The sequence below is a fragment of the Tursiops truncatus genome, chromosome 19 (assembly GCF_011762595.2).
Source record: "Tursiops truncatus isolate mTurTru1 chromosome 19, mTurTru1.mat.Y, whole genome shotgun sequence".
Lineage (NCBI taxonomy): Eukaryota > Metazoa > Chordata > Mammalia > Artiodactyla > Delphinidae > Tursiops > Tursiops truncatus.
The window spans coordinates 19623540-19648984 of NC_047052.1; the positions used below are offsets into that span (position 1 = coordinate 19623540).

At 44.0% G+C, this 25445-nt stretch overlaps 1 protein-coding gene across 1 annotated transcript; it reads right to left on the bottom strand.

Moving 5' to 3' along the window:
- Positions 1–411: 411 nt before the first annotated feature.
- LOC141277232 (uncharacterized) lies at positions 412–25200 on the bottom strand. The gene is given in 10 exon segments (XM_073796785.1): positions 412–809; positions 1294–1395; positions 11652–11810; positions 11949–12077; positions 12080–12124; positions 12314–13090; positions 14657–14755; positions 22478–22543; positions 22545–22637; positions 24871–25200. Coding segments are annotated over 10 exon segments (2049 nt in total). The 3' UTR covers positions 412–560.
- Positions 25201–25445: the final 245 nt, after the last annotated feature.

Consider the following 25445-nt stretch of genomic DNA (forward strand, 5'->3'; position numbering starts at 1 on the left):
TTTGCTTGGTCTGGATTTCCTGACATTTTGACACCAGGAGAGCAAGACGACCTCCAGAGGTTTCTAACTGTTTTGTGCCAATGCCTCTTGCTTTCTATTTCCTGTCTGTGCAGAGACCCTGGAGAGTGATATGTCTGTTTTCCCCTGTTCTTGAAATGTATAGAAATGTAACATGAAAATGTCAATGTGAACAAAATGCAGCCTTTTCTTTTCCAGTCTCTCCTTTTCCTTTGGCCCCTTTGCCTGGTCGGTGTTGACAGCTGGTATCACCCACGCTTCTGGTCCCCCAAACCCTCCGTGCCCTGCGAACACCTCCAGAGGCCCCGCTCCAGCCTCGCCCTCTGCGCCAAAACCTTCGGCTACTCTTGTTGAATGAACAAGATAACGTTTACGTCAACTTTAAGCTTTTAAAATTCATTTAAGGAGAAACTTCCTTTCCAAGCAAAGGTAGAGTCGTTGAAATGGAAAAGAAGACCATTCTAGAGAAAAGACAAGTTAGACAGTGGAAACATGTTTTGCGGTAAGATACACAGCCACTTCCGACCCCAGGCGCCTCGGCCTCACTTCTTACCGCCACCTTTGCCGCCCTTGGCAGGTGGCGGTACCGGTACTGCCGGTACTGCCGGTACTGCCGGTACTGCCCTCCTCTTGCCTGCTTCCTCTGGTTTTTCTCCTTCCTTTGGCTTTTTGTCCTTTTTATCCTTTCGTGGAAGAATCCGCACACGCGCTTTGACCTTCTTGCCTTTGAAGTGTGTCATTTGAAGACAAACATCTATTAAAGCAACAAGTGCAGCCACACCGATAAGGATCTGGGAAACAAAAGAATCCTCGTTACTTGTGCTTTTCCTTCCAAAGCTGTCACAGTTCCTTCCCGGCTCGTGATTGTCCGTAGGTGCTGTTTAACCCCTTCCCTTGACCCCTCAACCTGCCAGACCCCAGAGAGACTTTGGGTTTGCCCCTCCCCTGGCCTCAGCTCCCCGATTCTGATCCCCATCCCTGTAGCCGGTCACCTCACCACATTTTCTTTCTCTCTTTGGACCCCGCCCGGGTGGGGCCCTTCGCTCTGGGGCCGGCAGGCAAGCTTCTGGGGGGAAGCTGTTAGCTGGGTGGGCTCCCTGGACATCATCTTCCTTTCAATGGCTTCTCCCCCAGAAACGTTGACCCAAGTTACCTTTAAACTTTGCTTGGATCCTAAGATTTTGTGAAAAGAGACCCTTTTCCTTAGGGGGAAATAACCATTCTCCAAATGAGGTGATTTCTGAACAAGTAAACAGCCCAACATGAAAGACTCACCACACCATAAATGTAGTGCATTGGCATGGTTTGCCGAGTTTTCACGGCAGAGAGGGCGGCCCCCACGAGGAAAGCACTGGAGGACAGGTCGTTGAGAAGGTCCTGAAAGCATGGGAGAGATGAGTCGGCCTTAGAGCCGAGGCCCCGTCAACACCAGACCTGGCCTAGCTTCCTCCAAAGGGAATGGTTTTCAAACTTCTGCCTGATTTAAAAAATATATATAGGAAGATGAATATTTACTGGGCTAGGTGGACATACCTGTGGCCTACCAGCTGGACTCTTTGAGTTGAGACACAAAATCCAGGATGCTTAACTGCCTTTACGGGCTGCCTCGGCTACCATCCCGTCTGTGAAATCACACATTTGGTGGCTATGTTTTCCCCCCTTCCAGTGCCCACTTAAATAAATGCATGGCTCTCCAACTAATCGATGTCCCGCTTGGGTACCACCTCACAGCATCTTTCTACTCTGAAGGCCAGCTCCTCTTTCTGAATCCAGGGTGGGCTGTGTTGCTGGCAGGAGGTTCTGTTGGACTCTGGTCCTTCACTGGGAGCCTGGCAGCTGCCTCTTCCCCCCCTACTCATCCCTTCCCCCACCTTACTTCTTAGACACCGACCCCCCCTCCCCCCCACCCCGCCTTTGCAAGGCCCCGTCACTTCCTCCATCATCCACTCTCCTTCCCGTCCCTTGTGGCCACAGTCCTGCCCTAGCTCCATATTTGTTTCCCTTACCCTATACTGACAAGGTCCAGATGTTCTCAGACTGGGCAAAAGGGCTGCCTCCCATGCTGCCTTCCTCTCAAGTACCACCCACTGTCACTCCCTGGCACAGCCAAACTTAACTCAAAGTTGGCCAAACCATGGCCACAGCAAGCCGGCTTCCTCCCCCATCACTCCTGGGGTGATGCTGGCCCAGAGCTTGCGCATCCTCTTAATCCCATGGGCAGCAGCTGACCCTGCAGTGCTGGGTGACGCCCATCTTTCCCCTTGATTTCTCTGATGCCATTTTCTGGGGTTGTACTTCCCTGGCCACTTTGTCTCAGGCCTTTTCTTTTCCTCCTCGTTCTGGATTTTAACACACTTCAAACATACAGAAAATAATAGAACATCCCATCCCCAATCCCACCTCCACCAGCCGTGACCCACTGAGATTAAACAGATGTTAATGTCTTGCAATATTTGCCTCAGGGCTCTCAAAACAAAAACAAACCATAAACAAAAAAACTTTGTGGAATGAGCTACAGTCTTACCATTCCATCCCTTTCCCTGCCTTCTGCATGTGTTCCAAGTCTATGGGTAGTCTTCCCAAGTGCACAGTAGTATTTTCCTCCATATTATATATTCATAAACAATATATACTATTTGTGTTTCAAAAATTTAAATAAAAAGATATATCTTATAGCATGTGCTTTTTAAACTTAAAAACCTTTTTCTGAGATTTACCCATTTTGAGAAATATATGAGATTGAGATTAATGAGATTGAATTCATTGATTTTAGCTGATGTATGAATAAACCAAACTGGAGACGTTAGGGTGTTTCTCCCTTTTAGGAAATCATTATTGCCAACTGTGCCTGCAGTGACCACTCTTGCCTGTGCCTCCCATGCACATCTTTTCCTTGTTGAGGTATTGCCAAGTTTCTCTCTAAAGGGCTTGTGCCAGTGTCCACTCATGCCCGCAAATGTATAGGGGCTCCTCTTTCCCATGTCCTTGCCAAAGCCCAGGATTACCATGCTCATTTATTTCTGCCCATCTGGTGAGTTGAAATGGTACCTCATTGTTGTTTTAATTTTCTGATCGCTGGTTACTAATGAAGCATTTTTAAAAACATGTTTTAGGCAGTTGGGTTTCCTGTCTATTCATATCCCTTACCCCATTTTTCTATTGGCTTGTTTTAAAAATTTTGTTTATGATGTCTTCTGTTGTAAAGTTTTAATTTTAATGGTATGCATAGTTTCTCTTTCTTTCTCTTTCTCATGGTCCCAAGAACATTTATTAAATACTCCATTCAGCTGTGTTATGCCACCTCTGTCATATGCCAAGTTGCCATATGTATGTAGGTCTATTTCTGGGTTCTCTTTTTTATTCCTATATTAGTCTGCTCGGGCTGCCATAACAAAATGCCACAGACTGCGTGGCTTAAACAACAGACATTTATTTTCCCACAGTTCTGGAAGCCAGGAGTCCATGATCAAGGCACCAGCAAATTCAGTTTCTGGTGAGGACTCTCTTCCTGGTTTGCCTGGCTGCCTTCTCACCATTTTCTCATATGGCCTTTCCATGGAGAGGAGGTAGGGGGAGGGATAGGGGAGAGGAAGGGGGAGGGAGGTCTCTGTTGTCTTTTTTTATAGGGACATTAATCCTATCAGACCCTTAGGATCTCATTTAATCTTAATTACCACTCTGGAGGCCCCATATGCAAGTATAGCCACACTGGGGATTAGGATTTCAGCATATGAATTTTGGGGGTACACAAACATTCAGTCCATTAGTCTTTGTCAACCCCTGAGCTAGTACCAAAGCTTTATAGTAATTCCAATATGTCGTTGGGTGAGTCCATCCTTATAATTCTTTTCATTCTTCCATAAGAATTTTATTTATTTATTTTTAAAATACATTTATTTATTTATTTTTAGCTGTGTTGGGTCTTCGTTTCTGTGCGAGGGCTTTCTCTAGTTGTGGCAAGCGGGGCCACTCTTCATCGCAGTGCGCGGGCCTCTCACTATGGCGGCCTCTCTTGTTGCGGAGCACAGGCTCCAGACGCGCAGGCTCAGTAGTTGTGGCTCACGGGTCCAGTTGCTCCACGGCATGTGGGATCTTCCCAGACCAGGGCTCGAACCCGTGTCCCCTGCATTGGCAGGCAGATTCTCAGCCACTGCGCCACCAGGGAAGCCCCATAAGAATTTTAGAATCACCTTGCAAAGTTCCACAAACAACCTCTGTTATAAAATTTCATTTAATGTGGAGATTGCTTTGGAATGAAATTGACATCTTTATGATAGTAGCTCTTCACATCTGTGAATGTGGTATATTTCTTCTCTTACTTAGATTTTTCTTCTATGTCCATTAACAAAATGTCATAATCTCTATGTAAAGTTTTACAATCTTTGAACGGGTGTATTCTCAGACACCTGTAGTTTCTGTTGCTGTTTTAAATGGTTTCTTTGAAAAGCCATATTTTCTCATTATTTGTTGCTGGTATTCAGGAACACTATTTTTGTTTTTTGTAACCTTGTGGAACTCAATCAGTTCTAGTAATTTGACTGTAGATTCTTAGATTCTCTGTGTAGAGAATCATATTATCAGTGAGTAATGCTAGTTTTTTTCTCCTTCCCAATCCATATACCCTTTGTTTTTCTTGTCACATTGTACTAAGATCTTTAGCACAATGTCAAATAGAAGTGGGGATAATAGGCATCTCTAAGGAAACGCTTCCAACATTTTACCATGAAATGCAATGTTCATTTTAGGTTTGGGTGGTTTTCTGTTATTAAGTTAAGGAGGTTCCCTTTTTTCCTAGTTTGCCAAGAGTCTTCCAAAAATTAGTATTGAATATTACTAAATAGTTTTCCTACAGCTTATGAGATGATTAAATGGTTTTCTCCTTTAAATAAAAGATGGTGAATTATGTTAACAGAATTTTGAGACAAAACCACCTTTACATTCCTTGCAGATGCCCTGCTTGATCCTGATGCATTGCTTGCTTATATATTGCTTGATTTAGTTTGCTAGTATTTTATTGAGAATTTTTATGGCTGTATTCAAATAATATAGGCCTATAGTTTACTTTCCTTATTATGTCTGGTTTTAAGATCAAAGCTTTACCAGATGGTACAACATATTATAACCCCCCCCCCTTTTTTTTAAGAGAAAAAGGGACGGACAAGTAGAACTGAATATGAATCTAGAAATGAATTGCATATGGGATTTTATTCTTTTTTTTTTTTTGCCACACGACGTGGCATGGGGGATTTTAGTTCTCCAACCAGGGATCAAACCAGTGCCCCCTGCAGTGGAAGCGTGGATTCTTAACCACTGGACTGCCAAGGAAGTCCCACGTATGGGATATTAGCATTTAACAAAAATGCCATTTCAAATCAGTGGGGGGAAGTTGTACTAGTCAGTAAATGAATAAACTGAGTGATAGGGTGGAACAGCTGGAGAGCCATCGGGATACAAAGCTGGAGCCATGGTTCACACCATATACCAAAAGGACTCCAAATAAAAGATTTAAATGTAAAAAATGAAACAAGTGCCAGATGAAAACATGGATGAATTATTTTATACCCTGTTTTTCTATTTCTTTTTCAGTCAATTTTTGTACATCATATGTTTTTCTGGGATATTATCATATAATAATTTATTGGCATAAAAGTTCATATTTTCCCTGTGATCTTTAAAACCTCTTCTTTATACTAATATTTTTCTTTGTTCTCTTTTTTTCTTATGGTTTATCTACTTTATTAGTCTTTTCAAAGAACTAGATTTTGGTTTTATTAGTCATCACTATGAATCTTTGTTTCCTATTTTATTAATTTTAACTCTTTGACATTGCTTTCTTAATTCCTTTTTTTGTTTTGTTTTGGTACCTCTTTTTAAAAAAATTTTATTTATTTTTTTATACAGCAGGTTCTTATTAGTTATCCATTTTAGACTTATTAGTGTATACATGTCAATCCCAATCTCCCAATTCATCCCACCACCATCACCACCCCAAGGCCCCTCCTTGCCCCACTTTCCCCCCTTGGTGTCCATACATTTGTTCTCTACATCTGTGTCTCAATTTCTGCCCTGCAAACTGGTTCATCTGTACCATTTTTCTAGGTTCCACGTGTATGCGTTAATATACAATATTTGTTTTACTCTTTCTGACTTACTTCACTCTGTATGACAGTCTCTAGGTCCATCCACGTCTCTACAAATGACCCAATTTCGCTGTAATAAATTGGCTGAGTAATATTCCATTGTATATATGTGCCACATCTTCTTTATCCATTCGTCTGTCGATGGGCATTTAGGTTGCTTCCATGTCCTGGCTATTGTAAATAGTGCTGCAATGAACTTTGGGGTATATGTGTCTTTTTGAATTATTGTTTTCTCTGGGTATATGCCCAGTAGTGGGATTGCTGGGTCATATGGTAATTCTATTTTTAGTTTTTTAAGGAACCTCCATACTGTTCTCCATAGTGGCTGTATCAATTTACATTCCCACCAACAGTGCAAGAGGGTTCCCTTTTCTCTACACCCTCTCCAGCATTTGTTGTTTGTAGATTTTCTGAGGATGCCCATTCTAACTGGTGTGAGGTGATACTTCATTGTAGTTTTGACTTGCATTTCTCTAATAATTAGTGATGCTGAGCAGCTTTTCATGTGATTCTTGGCCATCTGTATGTCTTCTTTGGAGAAATGTCTATTTAGGTCTTCTGTCCATTTTTGGATTGGGTTGTTTGTTTTTTTGATATTGAGTTGCATGAGCTGTTTATATATTTTGGAGATTAATCCTTTGTCAGTTGCTTCATTTGCAAATATTTTCTCCCATTCTGAGGGTTGTCTTTTCATCTTGTTTGTAGTTTCCTTTGCTTTGCAAAAGCTTTTAAGTTTCATTAGGTCCCATTTGTTTATTTTCGTTTTTATTTCCATTACTCTAGGAGGTGGATCAAAAAAGATCTTGCTGTGATTTATGTCAAAGAGTGTTCTTCCTATGTTTTCCTCTAAGAGTTTTATATTGTCCAGTCTTACATTTAGGTCTCTAATCCATTTTGAGTTTATTTTTGTGTATGGTGTTAGGGAGTGTTCTAATTTCATTCTTTTACATGTAGCTGTCCTGTTTTCCCAGCACCACTTATTGAAGAGACTGTCTTTTCTCCATTTTCAGGACTGGCATATTGTCCTCTTTACAACTCTATCTCCACTCTGATAACCTCATCTTTACTTGACCATCTGCAAACAGCTTATTTCCAAATAAGGTCATATTCACAGATACTGGGAGTCAGGACATCAACATATTTGGGGGGTACATAATTCAACTCATAACAGATAGCAAGTTTAAAAGATAGACTTCTTGGTGGACAGTTTGTTTTCCTTTAAGGACTTTAAGCATATCATTCCACTCCCTCAGGCCTCCATGGTGTCTGATGAGAAATTGGCTGTTAATCTTATCAAGTGTCCCTTGTACAAGATAAGTTGCTTCTCTCTTACAACTTTCAAGACTTTCTCCTTGTCTTTGTCTTTGGACAGTTATTATAATGTGTCTCAGTGTGGATCACTTTGAGTTTATTCTACTTGGTGTTTTTTTGGATGTGTAGACTCCTATCTTTTACCAAATTTGGAAAGTTTTTTGGCCATTATTTCTTTGAATATTCTTTCTGTTCCTTTCTCTCTCTCTTCTTTTGGGGCTCTGCCTATGTTAGTATGCTTGATGGTGTCCCATGGGTCTCTTAGGCTCTGTTCATTTTTTTCCTTCATTCTTTTTTTCTTTCTGTTCCTCAGACTGAATAATCTCAATTGACCTGTCTTCAGGTTCACTGATTCATTCTTCTGCCTGCTCAAATCTGCTGTTAAACAACTCTAGTGAATTTTTCACTTCAGTTATATTACTTTTCAGCTCCAGAATTTCTATTTGGTTTCTTTTTAAACTTCTCTTTACTGACATTCTGTATTTGTTCATGAATTGTTCTCCTGGTTTCCTTTAGTTCTTTGAGCATTTTAGAGACAGTTGATTTAAAGTCTTTGTCCAGTAAGTCTAATATCTGGGCTTCCTCAAGGACAGTCTCTGTTAACAATTTTTTCCTGTGAATTCGCCATACTTCTTTCTTTGTGTGCCTTATAATTCTTTGAAAACTGTACATTTTGAATATTATAATATAGTTACTCTGGAAATCATATTGCCTCTCCTCCCCAGAGTTTGTTGTTGTTGCTTGCTGTGAGTTAAAGTCATTTGTATGTTTAATGATTTTTCCTAAACTATGTTTTGAAAGACTATTCTTTCTCTTGTGTGGCCAGTGAAGTCTTTGTTTTTCTCTAGCTTAATGGTCAGGTAGTGATTTGACAGAGATTTCCTTAAATATTTGGAAACAAGTCTTTGCAGATTGCCTTTGTGTTGGGGCACTCCTTCAACACCTCTCCAGGATGTTTAGAGCTCTTAGTTTTTACTTGCTGCTTGTGCAGGGCCTAAAGGTCAGCCAAAGGTGAAAGCTTAGGGTTTTTTTCTGGGCATGTGTCCAGCTCTGGCCATGTGCAGTCCTTCTAGATTCCCTGGTATAGGTGGGAGCTTTTCAAAGCTCTTATTCTCCCAAGCATCTGCTTCCCAAACTTCTGGTCTGTCTACTGCTTGGGAAACCTTGCCCCGGGTGGCTATGGTTAGTATATACGTCTTTAAATGCTTTAACAAATGCTATCTAGGAGACTGCTTCAGCCCTGAGAAAACTCTGAGGCAGGTGAAACAAAGGCAAGTCCCTGGCTAATCCCTCAGGGAGCCACCAGACAGGTCAAGCACACAACTCTAATGCTTTGGGAACAAGGTTTTTTTGTGTTTTTTTGTGGTACGTGGGCCTCTCACTGCTGTGGCCTCTCCCGTTGTGGAGCACAGGCTCCGGACGCGCAGGCTCAGCGGCCATGGTTCACGGGCCCAGCTGCTCCGTGGCATGCGGGATCTTCCCGGACCAGGGAATGAACCCGTGTCCCCTGCATCGGCAGGCGGACTCTCAACCACTGCGCCACCAGGGAAGCCCAGGAACAAGGTTTTTATTGTTCCGTCTGCCACCAGCAAGGAATGTGGCCAGGAATGTGGGCTGTCTTCATGGCCACTGACCAGCTGGGGATTAAGGGATGGCAGGCAGGTTAAGTAAAATGCTACAACATTCTCTTACCAAAATTCAACAGCCTCTTTCTTCATTGAGCATTCTCCTGTTTTATTTTGTTTTGAATTAGATTCCAGAGTTCTGAAAAAGTCGATTCTGACAGTTTTTGAGAACCTAATCATTGCTTTAGTGGAAGGACAGAGATTTGGAGTTCCCTACTCTGCCATTTTTAGTGATGTCACTCTTATTAAATCTGGCAGGTTCTCAGTCACTATCACTTTGAATATTTCTTCTCTATTATCTTGAGTGTCTTCTTCTGGAACTCCTATTAGGCTTATGATGAACTTTCTCATTCCATATTCTATGTTTCAACTTCTCTCTTTCATATTTTCTCTCTTTATCTGTCAGTACTATAATCTGGGTAATTTCCCCACATCCTTCAGCTCATTACTTCCCCAGCTTTTGTCTGATATGCTTTTTAACCCATTTATTGACATTTTTATTTCAATAACTATATGTTCAATTCTAGACATTATATCTTGTACTTAAAAAAAAATCTGTCTGTTCCATCCTAATAATGTCTTATTCTTTTCTTAGGGCTTTTATTTATGTCTTTATAATTTAAGTGTATTTTAAATTATTTTCAGACAGTTCTTTTATTATCTCATATTCTCAGGGTTCTAATCCTCCCATTTCTTGTTTTTGCTGGTTCTTGATTCTTAGTCCTGGGGATTTAAAAATCAGGTGTTTTGTAGTTTTGAACTGTGAGCTGATTTTTGTACACCCCCCCCCCCATATCTGTCCTGTGAGAATCTCTTTATGCTTTGATTATGATTTTGCATTTGTTTTTCAGGAGTCCCATGGATTTCTTCAGAATACCATCAAATTGGGATCGATTTTTATGCCAGTTCCCAGGCACTACATTTTCTAAGCTGCATGAAGGTTTCTAGGCTGAAGGTAGGAAAAACTTATACCAAATCTGTACAAAGTGTAGGCTCAAGGTTCGTATTTCTCAAGGTGGTCTTTTTTGCTTTTCCCCACTCAAAACTCGGGCAGAGATGAACATGCTTTCTTGTTCCTCTGTGTGGGTGAAAGGTATCGTCTCTGTCTTTTCCCTTAGGGTGCAGTCTTTGCAGGGTGCTGGCCTTATGCAGGATTCTCAGTTCTAAATTCCCACTTTGCTTGGGACCAAGGCCTCAAGTCCTAACTTGAAAGTATATGAGAATCCATATTCTAGGTTCCTGGGATAATATCTCGTGGGTCATTTCCACCCACACTGAAGCAGCTGATTTGTCACTGCTCCTGTTTTCCATTTCCAGCACCTCTGTGTTTCCTCTTCTTTTTTTTGCCAGCTCAGCCATTCAGTTAAAGCAATAGTGTTTACATTTCCCCTGGTAGTTTTAGGTAAGTACAGCAGGAGGATTTTCAGGGTTCAGTGATTTTTCATCTTGCTGGAACTAAAAGTATCTTCTCAAGCACCTTGGCTGGGAATGTGTCCTCTGCCTGTCCCTTTACTTTGTCCTCTGCGTATCCATCTCCCAAGAGTCTTATATGGCCCTCTTTTCCTTTCTCCTGATACTGGGAGTCCTCATCTACCCCCCTGAGACCTATGGATCCCTGGACCCTAATAACTTTTCATAAGTAGGCAGGACACAGTGTAGTTAGGGACTCAAGATTCTACTGATAAAGCTGGGTTTGAATCCTTTTTCTGCCACTTACTGCCTGATTTACCTGGGGGCAAGTTACTTAGCCATTCTGAACCCATTTCATGTGTAAAGTGAGTGAAACAGTGAGCATAGGCTCTGGAGACATGCTGTGAATGTGCAATGAACAAGGGACCTTGGGTTAGTTGGGAGTTAGGTAGGTAAGCTTTGTGATTACAGAGGTAATGGGCAGGGATTCAAGTCCATGAGTCTTCAGGCACAGCAGCTGGGGCTTTACTTTTACTCCTGAGGAACAATCTCACACAAGATTATTACTGTCTTCATGTTACAGATGAGGAAACAGAGTCTGGGAGTGGGTGGTAACTTGCCCAGCTCAGTCCCATTCCAGTGGATGACTGCTTTGGGCTGAACATCCTTCTGGGCTTAACATCCCTTGCAGGGATAGTCACTGGAGATCTGAGGCTGCTTTAGATGTGACTTTTTTTTTTTTAATTCTCATTTTATATTACTGATTTTTTTCTTTGAATTCTGGGGATGGGGTACCGTCAGAGTGGTCTTTCCAGTCAAGTGTGAGCTGGCACAGGGGATGGAAGGAACCGCTGGTTGCTACACCTCCCCTGCTCCCAAGGAGAGCAAAGCCTCAGGAAGGCAAAGACTCCTTCCTTTGACCACCAGGTAGGAAAGAGGTCCTCCACCCCCAAGTTGGGCTTTCTGGAAGCCTTTTCTACCTAACTTCAGCTGCCCCTGCTCTGGCCCCACTGGAAGGTCTGAGCCCATGCCCGGAGCACAAATAAGGGAGATGAGGCATATCTCTCTGTTCAGTCGCTTTCCAGGTGCCAGGATATACGCGTGAACGCACACCAGGCTCAGGCACTCCCCACCGCCCCTCACTTACAGAAATGGGCCACAGGATGAAGAACGTGTATCTCTGGATGGCGAAGGTGTAGATAATGATGAAGAAGATTAAGATGGACAACTCCATGGTGATGATGAGTGTCACGTGGGGGTGCACAGTGGTCCCCTTGAACATCGTCAGTGAACCTATTAGGCAGCCCTGCCGGGAGACATGCCCTTTGAGCCACGGCAGAGGGCTCGGGCCAGAGGAGGCCTCGGGGAGCCCGCTCCTCCCTCTGCCCGTCTTTGGGCACTCCCTACCCCCCCCAGCCCCACCCAGGGATACGGGCCCACTTACCAAGATAATGAGCTTGACCTCAGCGTACCCATTAAGCCAGAACTCTCTATTGCTGTTCTTGACTTCCAACTTGTAACGGCGACACCACCCCTTCCACCTTCCCACTTTATCGCCCGGAGGAGGGGCCGCCCCCGGCGCGGCTGCGGCTGCGGCTTTGGCTGCGGCTGCGGCTTTGGCTGCGGTTGCGGCTTTGGCTGCGGCTGCGGCTTTGGCTGCGGTTGCGGCTTTGGCTGCGGTGGCCCCGGGTTTGCCCTTTTTGCCTTTGTCAGCCATCTTGCCGTGGAGTTCTCAGCTTCTCACGGCCTGCCCAATTTTTGCTGTTCCCAGCCAGGCCTGGCCTTTGAGCGAGCCGAATGCCCACCGACCTGCTTGGAGGCCGCGCTCAGCCAACGGCCGGGAACGACGAGCGAAGGCCAGCGCTTAGCGCCCTCTCGACGCTCACCTACTCTCTGCACGCGAGTCCCCTCCGCCCAGCCGCGCCCCCGCGCCCGGCAGCAAGCGCCTCGAGTGTCCGCGGCCGCCCAGACCCTGCGCGGGAGCCCCCGCCCCCACGCCGGCTCCGGTGGCGGTCCCGCCTCCACGCGGAGCGCTCCCCACGCGGAGCGCTCCCCACGCGAGGCCTCTGGGGGTGCCGGGGGCTGTAGCCGCTGCTCCCGCCTTCGGGTCGGGTTGGCTGAAACTGTGGCCGCCTGGGGCAGTCGCGCCCAGAGCCCCGAGGGCGCATTGGCACTCGTTTGAAAATGTAACGCGACTTTTACACAAGGCAGCACGAGCAAGCAGAAGTGTTCCGGGTTTAGCAGCCCTGATTTTACGATCACATGTGGGCTGAAATGGGTGACAGCGTGCGAACTCAGCGGCGGGAGGGAGAAGACGATGGTGCTTTCGAGCGAAGGTGCCCGCGACGGTGCCCGAGAGGGTGCTTCCGAGGGTGGCTCCGACAGGCCGCGTTGCTTCATGGTTGCCCTTGTAGGTGCCCTTGGGCTTCCCCTTGGGGGTACCCTTGTGGGTGAGATGGGTTCCTGGGTGGGGGAGGCACCGGTTTTGGTTTCCATTCCCAGAGCTTTTTTCATGGTATTCCTCATCGTCTTGGTGACCACAGTCGCATCGATGAGACACACGATTGCCGCTGTGAGACACAGGGACTGTCAGACACAAGACCATATGCGGGAAGGAAAGGCGGGGTTATTCTGCAGCTTCTTAGCAGCCTGTCCTCCCTATCCGGGCGGCGGGCGTGCAGCCTCCTGTCCCCCTCTGACCCTCCACTACCTTCCTGGTGTCTGCCCAGTCGGCTGCTGCAGCCCATTCTGGCATTCCCAGAGAAAGGGTTTTTGGAAATAGGCTTTTCTGCCAGTGACGGCCTTGCCTAAGGTCTGAGGCACCAGGACGAGAGTAGGGCACTGATCCTAGGAGGCTCCGGGTGGCTGTGGGCCTCCCGAGAAGGCCCCTCAGTGGAAAGGACTCTTGGGCTATGTTTGAAAAGGCAGGAAGGAGTTTCCAAGGGGACCAACTGGGAGGAGAACTCCAGGTACTGGACAGGGGTCTCCAAGGAATCTGGTGTGGCTGAGACGTATGGAGCCGGTGAGGGTGGGGGCAGAGTTGAGGCTGGGGAGGTGCAGGATCTGGGACTTCATCAAGAGGGGAGGGGAGGTTCCCGATTCAGAAAGCCCACTTGTCGCAAGATGAATGGAAAGCGAACCAGGCTGGCGGCAGGGAGACCAGTGGAGGGTGGTAGGAGCCCCTGCCATCCAGGTAAGGATTGATGGAGACCAGGGCGTGGGAGCTCCTGGCAGGTAGGAGAAGGCTTGGTGGCTGAGTTAGCAGATGGGGGTCAGCGGGCTACAGCACACTAGATTCCAAGTGCTCCCCAGCTCCTGTCTACCTTGTATGTTTTTCTTTACTGTCACTTAATCCCTGGCTGCCTTCATGAACTTTTCCCAGATAGGTCTTGCTCTAGCTAATCTGTGAGCTCTCTAAGGGGGAAGGGACTCTATCTCCAACACTGAGCTCAGGCGCAGTCCAATGGGATCGACAAACATTTACTGATCATAGAATGAATTCAAAGAACTTAAACTTTTTTTTTTCTGGATTAATTTCTGTTCCCATAGCTTAACTTCTTGAATCAAAGTCTCACCACCCCGTTCCACACCCCCTATCTTCCAAGCATTTAATCTGCCATTTCTTGTGGTCTTCATATGATGAGGATTTGTCCCAGCCCTGTGAGCCAGGGTAAGGTATTTAACCTCAGTTCCCATATCTGTAAAAATGAGAGTTATAGAGATTAAAACAGAACGTGCCTAGCCTGGTGTGGGAACTTCTTTTCCTTCCTCAACCAGGCTGAGTCACTCACTTTTGACAATGTACTTTTTCTTTTCTACAATCATTTTTTTTCTTGTGATTTAAAGTATAATTTTCTAGTCCAGAAAAGTCGAAGTCCTACTTATAGATAAAAAGAACATCTTGTTGCAACATTTAAAAGAATAGTGTGTATGATTTTCAAAACAGATTCTGTAGGTTTGTTTCCGTACCTATTTGGAGAATGAGCTTAGAGTTTGTGCAACCTCAAATCTTCTGAAGAAGTCAGCACAAGAAAGAGAAAGGGTGGTGGCGATGGTGTTCTATAAATGAAATAATGATAGTCTGCCAGTTTCCCTTTTCCAAAGAGTCTTGAAATACTGATCTTAAATGGAGTCATGAAGGCCTCTACTTACCCCTCCAACGTAGAATAAATGACTTCTTTCCTTTTCTTCCATCGCCAAGACGGCAACTACGAAAAGGAACACAGCAGTAATGAAACTGTTGATAAGATCCTGCAATACAGAATTGAAAATTGTCAACTTCACATGAAAATGTAATTTCATAAAATATTTAAATTGGTCAGTTACCCATCTAAGGATGGATGCCTTTTAAAAACTTTCCCTTTGAGGAACCCTCCTGCACTGTTGGTGGGAATGTAAATTGATACAGCCACTATGGAGAACAGTATGGAGGTTCCTTAAAAAACTAAAAATAGAACTACCATATGACCCAGCAATCCCACTACTGGGCATATACCCTGAGAAAACCATCATTCAAAAAGAGTCATGCACCACAATGTTCATTGCAGCACTATTTACAATAGCCAGGACATGGAAGCAACCTAAATGCCCATCAACAGACGAATGGATAAAGAAGCTGTGGTACATATATACAATGGAATATTACTCAGCCATAAAAAGGAACGAAATTGGGTCATTTGTAGAGACGTGGTTGGACCTAGAGACTGTCATACAGAGTGAAGTAAGTCAGAAAGAGAAAAACAAACACCATATGCTAACACATATATATGGAATTTAAAAAAAAAAAAAAGGTTCTGATGAACCTGGTTGCAGGGCAGGAATAAAGAGGTAGACACAGAGAATGGACTTGAGGACTTGGGGTGGGAGGGGGGCGAAGTGAGAGTGGCATGGACATATATACACTACCAAATGTAAAATAGATAGCTAGTGGGAAGCAGCAGCATAGCACAGGGAGATTCTGTGCTTTGCAACGACCTACAGGGGTGGGATAGGGAGGATGGGAGGGAGGCTCAAGAGGGAGGGGATATGAGGACAAGTGTATGCATATGGCTGATTTGCTTTGTTGTGCAACAGAAACTAACACAGTATTGTGAAGCAATTATACTCCAATAAAGATCTATTAAAAAACAAAAAAAAAAATCCAAAATAAACTTTCCATTTGATTAATATTAAGAGGAACTCTCAGCAGCATAATTCTTATATCTTCCAGAGACATGAGTTTATGTGATTATAAGGTTCTGGATAGGATCGTCAGTAGAAATGGGTTTAACTTCATTAAAGAACACTCTTTTTTTTTTTTTTTTTTTTGCGGTACGCGGGCCTCTCACTGCTGTGGCCTCTCCCATTGCGGAGAACAGGCTCCGGTCGCGCAGGCTCAGCAGCCATGGCTCTCGGGCCCAGCCGCTCCGCGGCATGTGGGACCTTCCCTAACCGGGGCACGAACCTGTGTCCCCTGCATCGGCAGGCGGACTCTCAACCACTGCGCCACCAGGGAAGCCCAAAGAACACTCTTAAAAAAAAAAAAAAAGCTGACAACTTTTCCATCAGACTTTTTAAAGGTCATAGGAAAATGGGCAAGAAAAAAACCTAGAGGTCTAGGGGCCTCACCCATATTGACCCTCCATAAATATGATCTTATTGAAGTTTTGTATTTTAAATTAATGTAAATTCTGCATTCTATTCCATAATACATTTGTTTTAATATAAAAATAAAAATTTAGATGAACACTTTACTGATTTAATTCTACTTCCAAATCTGCAAATCAGTAGAACTGATACTTTGGAAGTTGGATCATATTTATTCTTTAGGGTCCCACATCCCAAGAAGCAGGAACCCATCTGAGGAGCTAGCCTGATGTTCTGGAGTGAAAATGACTTTCTCTCTTTCCTAAAACGGCCAGAATTGAGTCTGCCTTGACATCTATAGGCTATCTGTGTCCTTCTTTTTGGACATTGATACTGGGTTCTTCAAATGCTGGCCCAATCTGTTTCTCCATGTGCTAAATAAAGGATGAGGATGAGTGGGAGGGGGCACACTCCTGAGGATAAGCACAGCCTGGGCTTTGGTAGCACAGTGATAATGAAAGAGAAGGTTCTCACTGAGTCAGCGGCACCAGCGTTGGAGGATGAGTAAAACCCCGGGGTCCTTTAACCTCCATACGGCCCAGGTAACTAATCTGAACATTTTAAGTTTTTACGTCTTGGTGGCATGACTTGGTAGTGTCAGCTTGGCTGGTGCACTTGCCCAAACACAGCGAAGAGCCCTGCTGTCTGATCATAATGGGTCTAAGTGGAGCTCCTCAGCGTGCCGAGTGTTTCCCCTCTTATTACCTCATTTAACCCTCACAAACACCCTCCAAAGTCAGTATGGCTAGGATCCCCATTTTAAGAAGATGTAACAGAGGCTTAGAGAAGTTCATTAAATTGACTATGATTGAATATCTGGCAAGGAGTGGAGTCAGAACTCAACTCACTATTGCCTCCCATCAGGGACACCCAAATAAGGAGGAAATGATCTGTCCCCCAAGGTTGGCAGTGCCGCACCCATCTTTGGCATTTTCTGTGGAATGGGTAATGGAGGGTCAAAATGGTATGGGACAAATAAGGACAAATAATTGGCCTGCCAAGTCCTAGATGTATGACCTGGGGCGTGTTTTATCACCCCTCTGTGCCAACAGGCTAGGATCTTAGTTCCCTGACCAGTGAATGAATGTGTGCCCCCTGCAGTGGAAGTGCGGAGTCTTAACCACTGGACCACCAGGGAGTTCCCCCAACAGGCTTTTTTTTTTAAACATCTTTATTGGAGTATAATTGCTTTACAATGGTGTGTTAGTTTCTGCTTTACAACAAAATGAATCAGTTTTATATATATATATATATATATGTTCCCATATCTCTTCCCTCTTGCGTCTCCCTCCCTCCCACCCTCCCTATCCCACCCCTCCAGGCGGTCACAAAGCACGGAGCTGATCTCCCTGTGCTATGCGTCTGCTTCCCACTAGCTATCTACCTTACGTTTGGTAGTGTATATATGTCCATGCCTCTCTCTCACTTTGTCACAGCTTACCCTTCCCCCTCCCCATATCCTCAAGTCCATTCTCTAGTAGGTCTGTGTCTTTATTCCTGTCTTACCCCTAGGTTCTTCATGACATTTTTTTCCTTAAATTCCATATATATGTGTTAGCATACAGTATTTGTCTCTCTCTTTCTGACTTACTTCACTCTGTATGACAGACTCTAGGTCTATCCACCTCATTACAAATAGCTCAATTTCGTTTCTTTTTATGGCTGAGTAATATTCCATTGTACATATGTGCCACATCTTCTTTATCCATTCATCCGATGATGGACACCTAGGTTGCTTCCATGTCCTGGCTATTGTCAACAGAGCTGCAGTGAACATTGTGGTACATGACTCTTTTTGAATTATGGTTTTCTCAGGGTATATGCCCGGTAGTGGGATTGCTGGGTCTTATGGTAGTTCTATTTGTAGTTTTTAAGGAACTTGCATACTGTTCTCCGTAGTGGCTGTATCAATTTACATTCCCACCAGCAGTGCAAGAGGGTTCCCTTTTCTCCACACCCTCTCCAGCATTTATTGTTTCTAGATTTTTTGATTATGGCCATTCTGACTGGTGTGAGATGATATCTCATTGTAGTTTTGATTTGAATTTCTCTAATGATTGGTGATGTTGAGCATTCTTTCATGTGTTTGTTGGCAATCTGTATATCTTCTTTGGAGAGATGTCTATTTAGGTCTTCTGCCCATTTTTGGATTGGGTTGTTTGTATTTTGTTATTAAGCTGCATGAGCTGCTTATAAATTTTGGAGATTAATCCTTTGTCAGTTGGTTCATTTGCAAATATTTTCTCCCATTCTGAGGGTTGTCTTTTGGTCTTGTTTATGGTTTCCTTTGCTGTGCAAAAGCTTTGAAGTTTCATTAGGTCCCATTTGTTTATTTTTGTTTTTATTTCCATTTCTCTAGGAGGTGGGTCAAAAAGGATCTTGTTGTGATTTATGTCATAGAGTGTCCTGCCTATGTTTTCCCCTAAGAGTTTGATGGTTTCTGGCCTTATATTTAGGTCTTTAATCCATTTTGAGCTTATTTTTGTGTATGGTGTTAGGGAGTGAGGCTAATTTTTAATATGGGGATAATGATTGGGATTCATTGCGTTCATCTGAGGATTAAATGGCACAATGAATCTGAAAGCATCACATGAGGTGTAGTGGGAATGCATCAAAGTGTAGATTCCTGATATCTGCCTTCAAGATAGTAAACTTTTCTGTGAACTTCTGGTGTTCTTCCTGTTGAGACTGTTGAGCAAGGAGCCCTGTTGTGGAATGGGACTTGCCTCTTGGAGAGGCACTAATGTCTGTTATTTGGGCGCCTGGTGAGTAACACTGGAAGGGGCACGTGGTGCAGGGCTGGTGAGGGTTGGAAGTCAGCTCCAGTTGGGTTCTGTAGGCTGAGTGAGAGGTCTGCCCACACTGGGGCAGGTACAATGGTTTTCAGCTTTGCAGGAAGCGTAGGATCTGAGGATTGTGTAAACCAAGATATCAAAAAATGTGAACAAGGACCCAAGCGGAGTGTAAACTTATAAAATTAAAAATTAACTAACTGCAGTCTAGATCATTGAGAATTTGGACGAATGCACACTAATAATGATAACAATAACAAAACAAATGCAGACTTGGTCTCCCTAGCCAATTGTTGACTCCCTGTCAGAGTTCCATCTCCTCGCTGGACTATTGGACATTATAGTTTACTGTGGTCCATACTTGCAAGGAAGTGCTCTTCTGAACTGTCCCTTGGAAGTAACGCTTTCTTCGTACCTAACATTTCTATTGTAGCTCACATATCTTGAGCACTTACTATCTGTCACATACGGTGCCAAGGTGTTCATATGTGATCTCATTTGATTCTCACAACAAACTCTCATTATCCCCAATTTACAGATGGGTAAGCAACTTGCCTGGGGTTGCTCAGCCAGTAAGTGGCTATGACCCTCCTCAGTCTGACTTGAAAGCCCAAGGGTCTTCTCCTGACTAACACCCCCTCCCTTTTGCCTTAGACACAGACCCTCTTGTTGGCCTCATCTTTGACAAAGAGAAAGATACGTTCTCCCAGATAGGTAAAACTACAGCTGAGTCTTGCCATGTGCAAAAGCACTTCTGGTTTCCCCATAAATGTCATCCTTACTCATCATCTTTTTCTTTCTCCTTTTGACTAAATACCTTATTGACTCAAGTACCTGCCTCTGACACAGTGAGAGATGGGTTTGTGACTTGACTATTATTTTTTTATAAAGTCCCCAAACCGTTCCCTGAGATAAACAAAATTGTATAGAATTAAAATTGGGAAAGAAAAAGATGCTTTGAGGGTGAATGCTTTTTTTTATTTTTTTAAATCATTGAATATTAGGAAGAAGTCAAACCTTTACACTTTGTTTCACAAAATGTGGTATTTGTAAGAAGGATGTATATACAATAAACATTATGTGGTATTTGTGCCTTGGGGTTCTCCAAACACATGGCAGAACCTGATCAGTCATCACCAGAATCTGAAGGGGACATTCTGAAGCTGATACCTTTTACTTGTAAATGTAAAGATATTGCTGGTAGTCTTGGAATCATCCCTTCAATAGAGTTCTAGTTAAATATGTTTATTATGTTCTTTCTTCTAGGTTGCTTTCTATTGGAAAAGACATCAGCTTGACCAGAACTCAGTTTCTCGGACTGTATGGGGAAATACCTTCTTTACAGTGTAGAAGTGTTGAAAATATGGGCTATTCAGAAGACAATAATTATACTTCATACTTTTCTTGGGTACGCTGGTGACATAAGACTAGGGTGGGTAAAGTTGATAATGAAATCTAGCAATGAAGACAGTGACCCCACCACAGGTGGGGTGAGGAAAGCTGGCCACACCCTGGAGGACAGAAACAAGAAAAAGGCAGGGGCTTTGTATCACGCTCTGGGCTCCCATAGCTATCCAAAGAAAAGAGGATGCTCTCCCCCAAGGACAGAGGTAGCAAAAGGGGGCCTGGCTTTACCAGAGTCGCCCAGAGGCCTGCAGCTCTCCACAAGCTGGCCTGAGCTGCCCGTGACTGGGAACAGCTCCTCTCGCAGCACCTGCTTCATGCTTAGGAGACCCTGGCTCCTGCCTCTCCCTGAGGCTCTTCCTGGACGCTCCCCCTGGACCCTCCAGCAAAGCACGGGGCCTTGAGGCTCTCTCCAGCTCTCCAGCTTTATGGCCATGGGCCTTTGGAGGGCTCCGGTCCTCCTGACCACAGCTGCTGACCTTGGTGCAGCCCTCAGTCGCCGACCCCCAAAGGCTTGTACCCTGCCCTCCACTCCAGGAAAATCAGTTCACCGTTCGTCGCACATTTTAAGGAAACCATGAGAAAATGGGAGCGGATTCAGAGAAGGTAAGATTTTGAGAACGTGAGGGAGACAAAGATGTAGGGAGGGTGAAGATAAACCAGCACAAGGCTATAGGGCATAAAGTCTGGAAAGAGTCTGGGCTTTAGAGTCAGACAGACCTGGGCTCAAATCTGAGTTTCCATGTGCCTAGATACAACCACGGGCAACACAGTCTCTTTAATCCAATTTTCTCATTTGTTAAAGGGGGAGTGGGGGACGACCACAACCTCACTGGGTTGTTGTGAGGATTAAATGAGGTAATCTATATGAAGAAGTACCTGGTGTGTGGCATGTGCTCAGAAACAGTTATTTTACCTTCCGCTCTTGAAAACTTCCATGGACAGAGATTTTAGTTTCCGCTCAGAAACCTCTCCGTGGTTGTAGCTCTCCAGAACTGAGAGGGTCTTCCACGTGTCCAATTAAAGCTGCTCAGAGATTGCTTCCTGTGCTTTCTGCTGCTGAGAGAGCTCAGCAGCCTTTCCAGAAAATCCCTCAGACGCTTGGAGAAAGTATTTTGAGTTTTAGTTCAATAGCAACCCATCCTACCTTACAGTTTAAAAAAAGGTACCATAAAAATGTATGATGTGGAAGAGGCATGGGCTCGGAGTTAGGATGGTTCACAGTGCAAAAGATAAAAGGGTAAAAGCCACCCAACTGCCTCAGGGGGTCCGACCCACACTTTGTAGCGAATATATTTACTTTGTGGCAAGCCTTTTGTGATCTTTGCTTTAAACACATTTAAATGTTACAGGACCCCTATAGACAGCTCTTATCATCACGCTTTTCCTTCTCTGAATTTCCCAGATGGGGAAACTGAGGCTAAAGTTCTCACAGCTAGTAAGGTGGCAGGGCCAGGAACGGGGCCCATGTCTGTATCTGGACAAAACTATGCTTCCTGTCCAGTCTGTGAGGATACAGAGCCTCAGAGTCCGGAATGAGAAGGATTTTTCTGTGACCTGAGGAATTAGCTTTGGGAATTTTTCAGTTGGTAAAGAGTATGAAATTCTGGAAAAAGCTATTGAAGAAGGCCATGCAGTGTCTTTTCCTGAATACTCCACCATACGGCACCCCTTTGGAAAAGCTGGACCCTTGACACATGAGAAGTTTGACTCTTGCACTCCTTCAGGGCACACGTGACAGTTTTCTGCCACTTAGCCATGTTGTAGAAACATGCTTTTTCGGAGGGACATTTGTAATCTGTTAGAGAGGGTGCTGTTTGACAAGTAGAAGAAGCACGTGCCGTTTTACAAGCAATATACTACTGAATACACTGAGTAAAATTTTCTTTAGGACCAGCTGAAAAGTACCACGTGTTTAGGGCCGTAATGAGATGGAAGCAGGTGTGTGTGTTGGTTGTCCTATAGATGGAGGGGTTCAAGGAATCTTTCTGAGCTTTAGGCTAGTTTCCTCTCTGGGATTAGGGTGACACTCTGTCATAGCTCAGCTATGTCCTTGTCCAGAGAGATCTCTCTGTTGTGCTCCCTTGAAGAGAGCCTTTACTGTGGGGCTGAGGGCAAAGCTTATATGAAAATTATGAAAATGAACACTTACAAGTAAGGGCCAATGTAAATAAGTCATCGAGTGGTGAAGGGTTAGCATATATATTAGAATGAAAAAAAAGAACGATGCAGGTTTCCAGGACTGTGATTGCTATATAGGACTCCTGGGCTTCAGCAATGATGAAACAAACTAGTGCCCCTATGAGAAGGCCCTGCAGTAAAAGAAACAGGATTTGTTTTAATGCAAATGAGCTATTAAAAAACAAAATAAAATAAATGATCAGACTGTAAATCTGATTATATTGCAATTGCCTGTATTGTTTTGCACATATATATTATTTAAAAAATTCCTTACATGTTTAAGAAATGAAATAACACAGACAAAAATTGCACACAGTACAGAAGCTTCTTTCTCCTCCCTCATCCCAACCCTAGTCTATCTCCTTAAAAGTAATCACTGTTAACAGTGTATATTTCATACCAGAAAGAATTGTGTATATACAGGTCAAGTAAAGTAAATATATATTGATTTTGATAGAAAGAGTGAGGTAGAGTCCCAGCTTTCTTTCTTTCTGAACAGCTGTTGATTATCCCAACATCATTTATTGGGAAACACCACTGATCTGAAATCCAACCTTTATCATATACTAAATTTTCGTGTGTATTCGGGATGCTTTTGAAACTCTTTTCTTCTATTGAGTTGCTGATTTCTTTTCTAGTACTTCTGAAATTACAAGCAACTCATTTTATGTTGTATTATTGTCTGACTTAGTCCCCCTTTCAGTACTCATTCTCAGGTTATGTTTCTCATTTTTGTCTTGGTCAAGTTCCCGAAGCTAAGCCTGTTGGTATTTTAATTGGGATTTCCTTTAACTTATAATATGGAAAGATTACAAAATTTAGTCTTAACTCTTTAAGAACAAAGTATATCTTTCCGGTTATTTTAGTGGTTTTTAAAATATCTCTCAATAGAGTTCTAAAGTTTTCTTCATATAGGTCTTTCAAATTTATTTCATTTAATCTTAGATATTTTGTCATCTTGATTGCTATTGCAAAGAGAAATATTTTCTTCTATTTTAAGTTCTTGTTTGCTCATTTCTACTAATGAGTTAGTAGAATTTATCTTGTTCTAAATTGTTTCCCAGTTGATTTTATTTTTTAGATCTTTGATCATATCAGCTGTAAGAAATGATATATTTTGCCTCTTCTTTTCAAATAGTCATACTTATTCCTTTTTCCTGTCTGATTGTGGTGACTAGTGGGCATCCTCTTTGTTCCTCATTTTAATGGGAATACTTCTGAGGTTTAATTATATATGATGCTGACTTTGGGGTTTATTTTTATAATGTCAGTGAAATATCTGTGTATTCCTATTTAACTGGTCTCTCTCTTCTTCCCTTGTTCACTTTTTTTTTCACTCAGAGATGAAAGTTGAATTTTGTCAAATGTGTTCTCTACCCTATTTGATAGTGTCCTAATTTTTTCTTCTTTTACTTATGGTGGATTAGTTTAATAGAGTCCTAATATTGAATCATCCTTATGTTTCTTCTTCATGGTGTGTTTTGAAGAAGCACTGATGAGCATTTTCTGTTAATATATTAATACTGCTGCTTTGATACAAGTGAGATTTCTATTTAGTTTTCTTTTTCTGAACTTGGTCAGGTTTTGATATCAGTGTTACACTGACTTTGTAAAAATAGCTCAGAAATGTTTCTTCTTTCTCTATTCTTTGAAAAAGTTTGAATAGTATCAGAATTGCATCCCATGAAGGTTTGAAAAGAGTTAACCTGTGAAAAAGTCTGGGCCTGACACATTTCTGAAAGATACTCTCATTCCCCACCCCCCCACCCCCCACCCCCACCCCCCCGGTGCTTATATTGGTCTGTTCAGGTTTTTCTCTGTTCTGGGATCAGTTTTGGTAATTTATAGTTTCCCAGAAAATCAACTCTTTGATCCAATTATTCACATTTATTTGTTTTGCAAAGTGCTCCTGTGAATCCTTTCAGTTTCTTCGGGGTTTGCATTATTTTCCCTTTCTGGTTTCTAACTTTAAATATACGTCCTCTTTTACCCCATTTTTTCCTGTTATATTGGCCGGTGGTTTATCAACTTTATTGGTCAAGTCTATTATTCTTGTTTGCTAATGTACACATTTCTGTTATTATCTCCATTGCTTCCCTAGTTCCCTTTGTGAGGGGAAACCTGAGGAATATAAAAGTGAGGGGTGGAGGGAAGCGTGCCAAATTTAGTAGCAAGGGTAGAGTGTGTGGGAGGAGCAAAGGGAGAGGAGGAAGAAAGGGGAGGCGAAACAATGTGGACCGGCAAAGGGAATTAGGGAAGTTTCCCCCAGGTGGCGCCCCTGGGAATCACTCACTCCCTGAGGCCGAAGCCGGCCTGCATCCGCCCTTGCATCCGCCCAGCGGGCAATCAGCTCTCTCTGCTCACCAGCCTAATGATCTTCAAGATTCTTGTGGGCGAGAAGAGAAATCGCTTGAGGCCGTCCCTGAATTTGGGCGGGAGTTTGGCGCGGCCCTCAGCACGCTTTTGTATGGCCGCCTTCTCTCGCTGGCTGGGGATCGCGGGTTGTGCAGTGGGCTTGAGTGTGGGTGCAGTGCGCCCCCGGGATGCTGAGGGCGCCGCGCTTGTGTCCCGCACCGAGCTTGTGGATGGCGCCGAGCGCTCGGGATACGCCGCACGGGCGACGTTTAGTGAGCGGGAGGGACGCGCCCCGGATTTCGAGTCCCCCGAACGTGCGTTGTCGTCTTCAGGATTCATGGTGGACCCCCGGGCCTGGTGGTGTCTGACGGGCCCCTCGGCTCTGAGCCTGCACGGCGGCGGCCGGCTCTCCCCGGGGAGCCAGCGTCGCGCCCCAGCGGCTGCCGGCCGCCTCTCCCTCGCGCGCAGTCAGCTCTGGCTGCCGGCAGACAAACCAAGCCCTTCAGCCGCCCTCGTAGCCACTGGGATGCGACGCCGCTGCCTAGCCTGGGCACTCAAGGTCCCCTCAACGCCACCACCTCCGT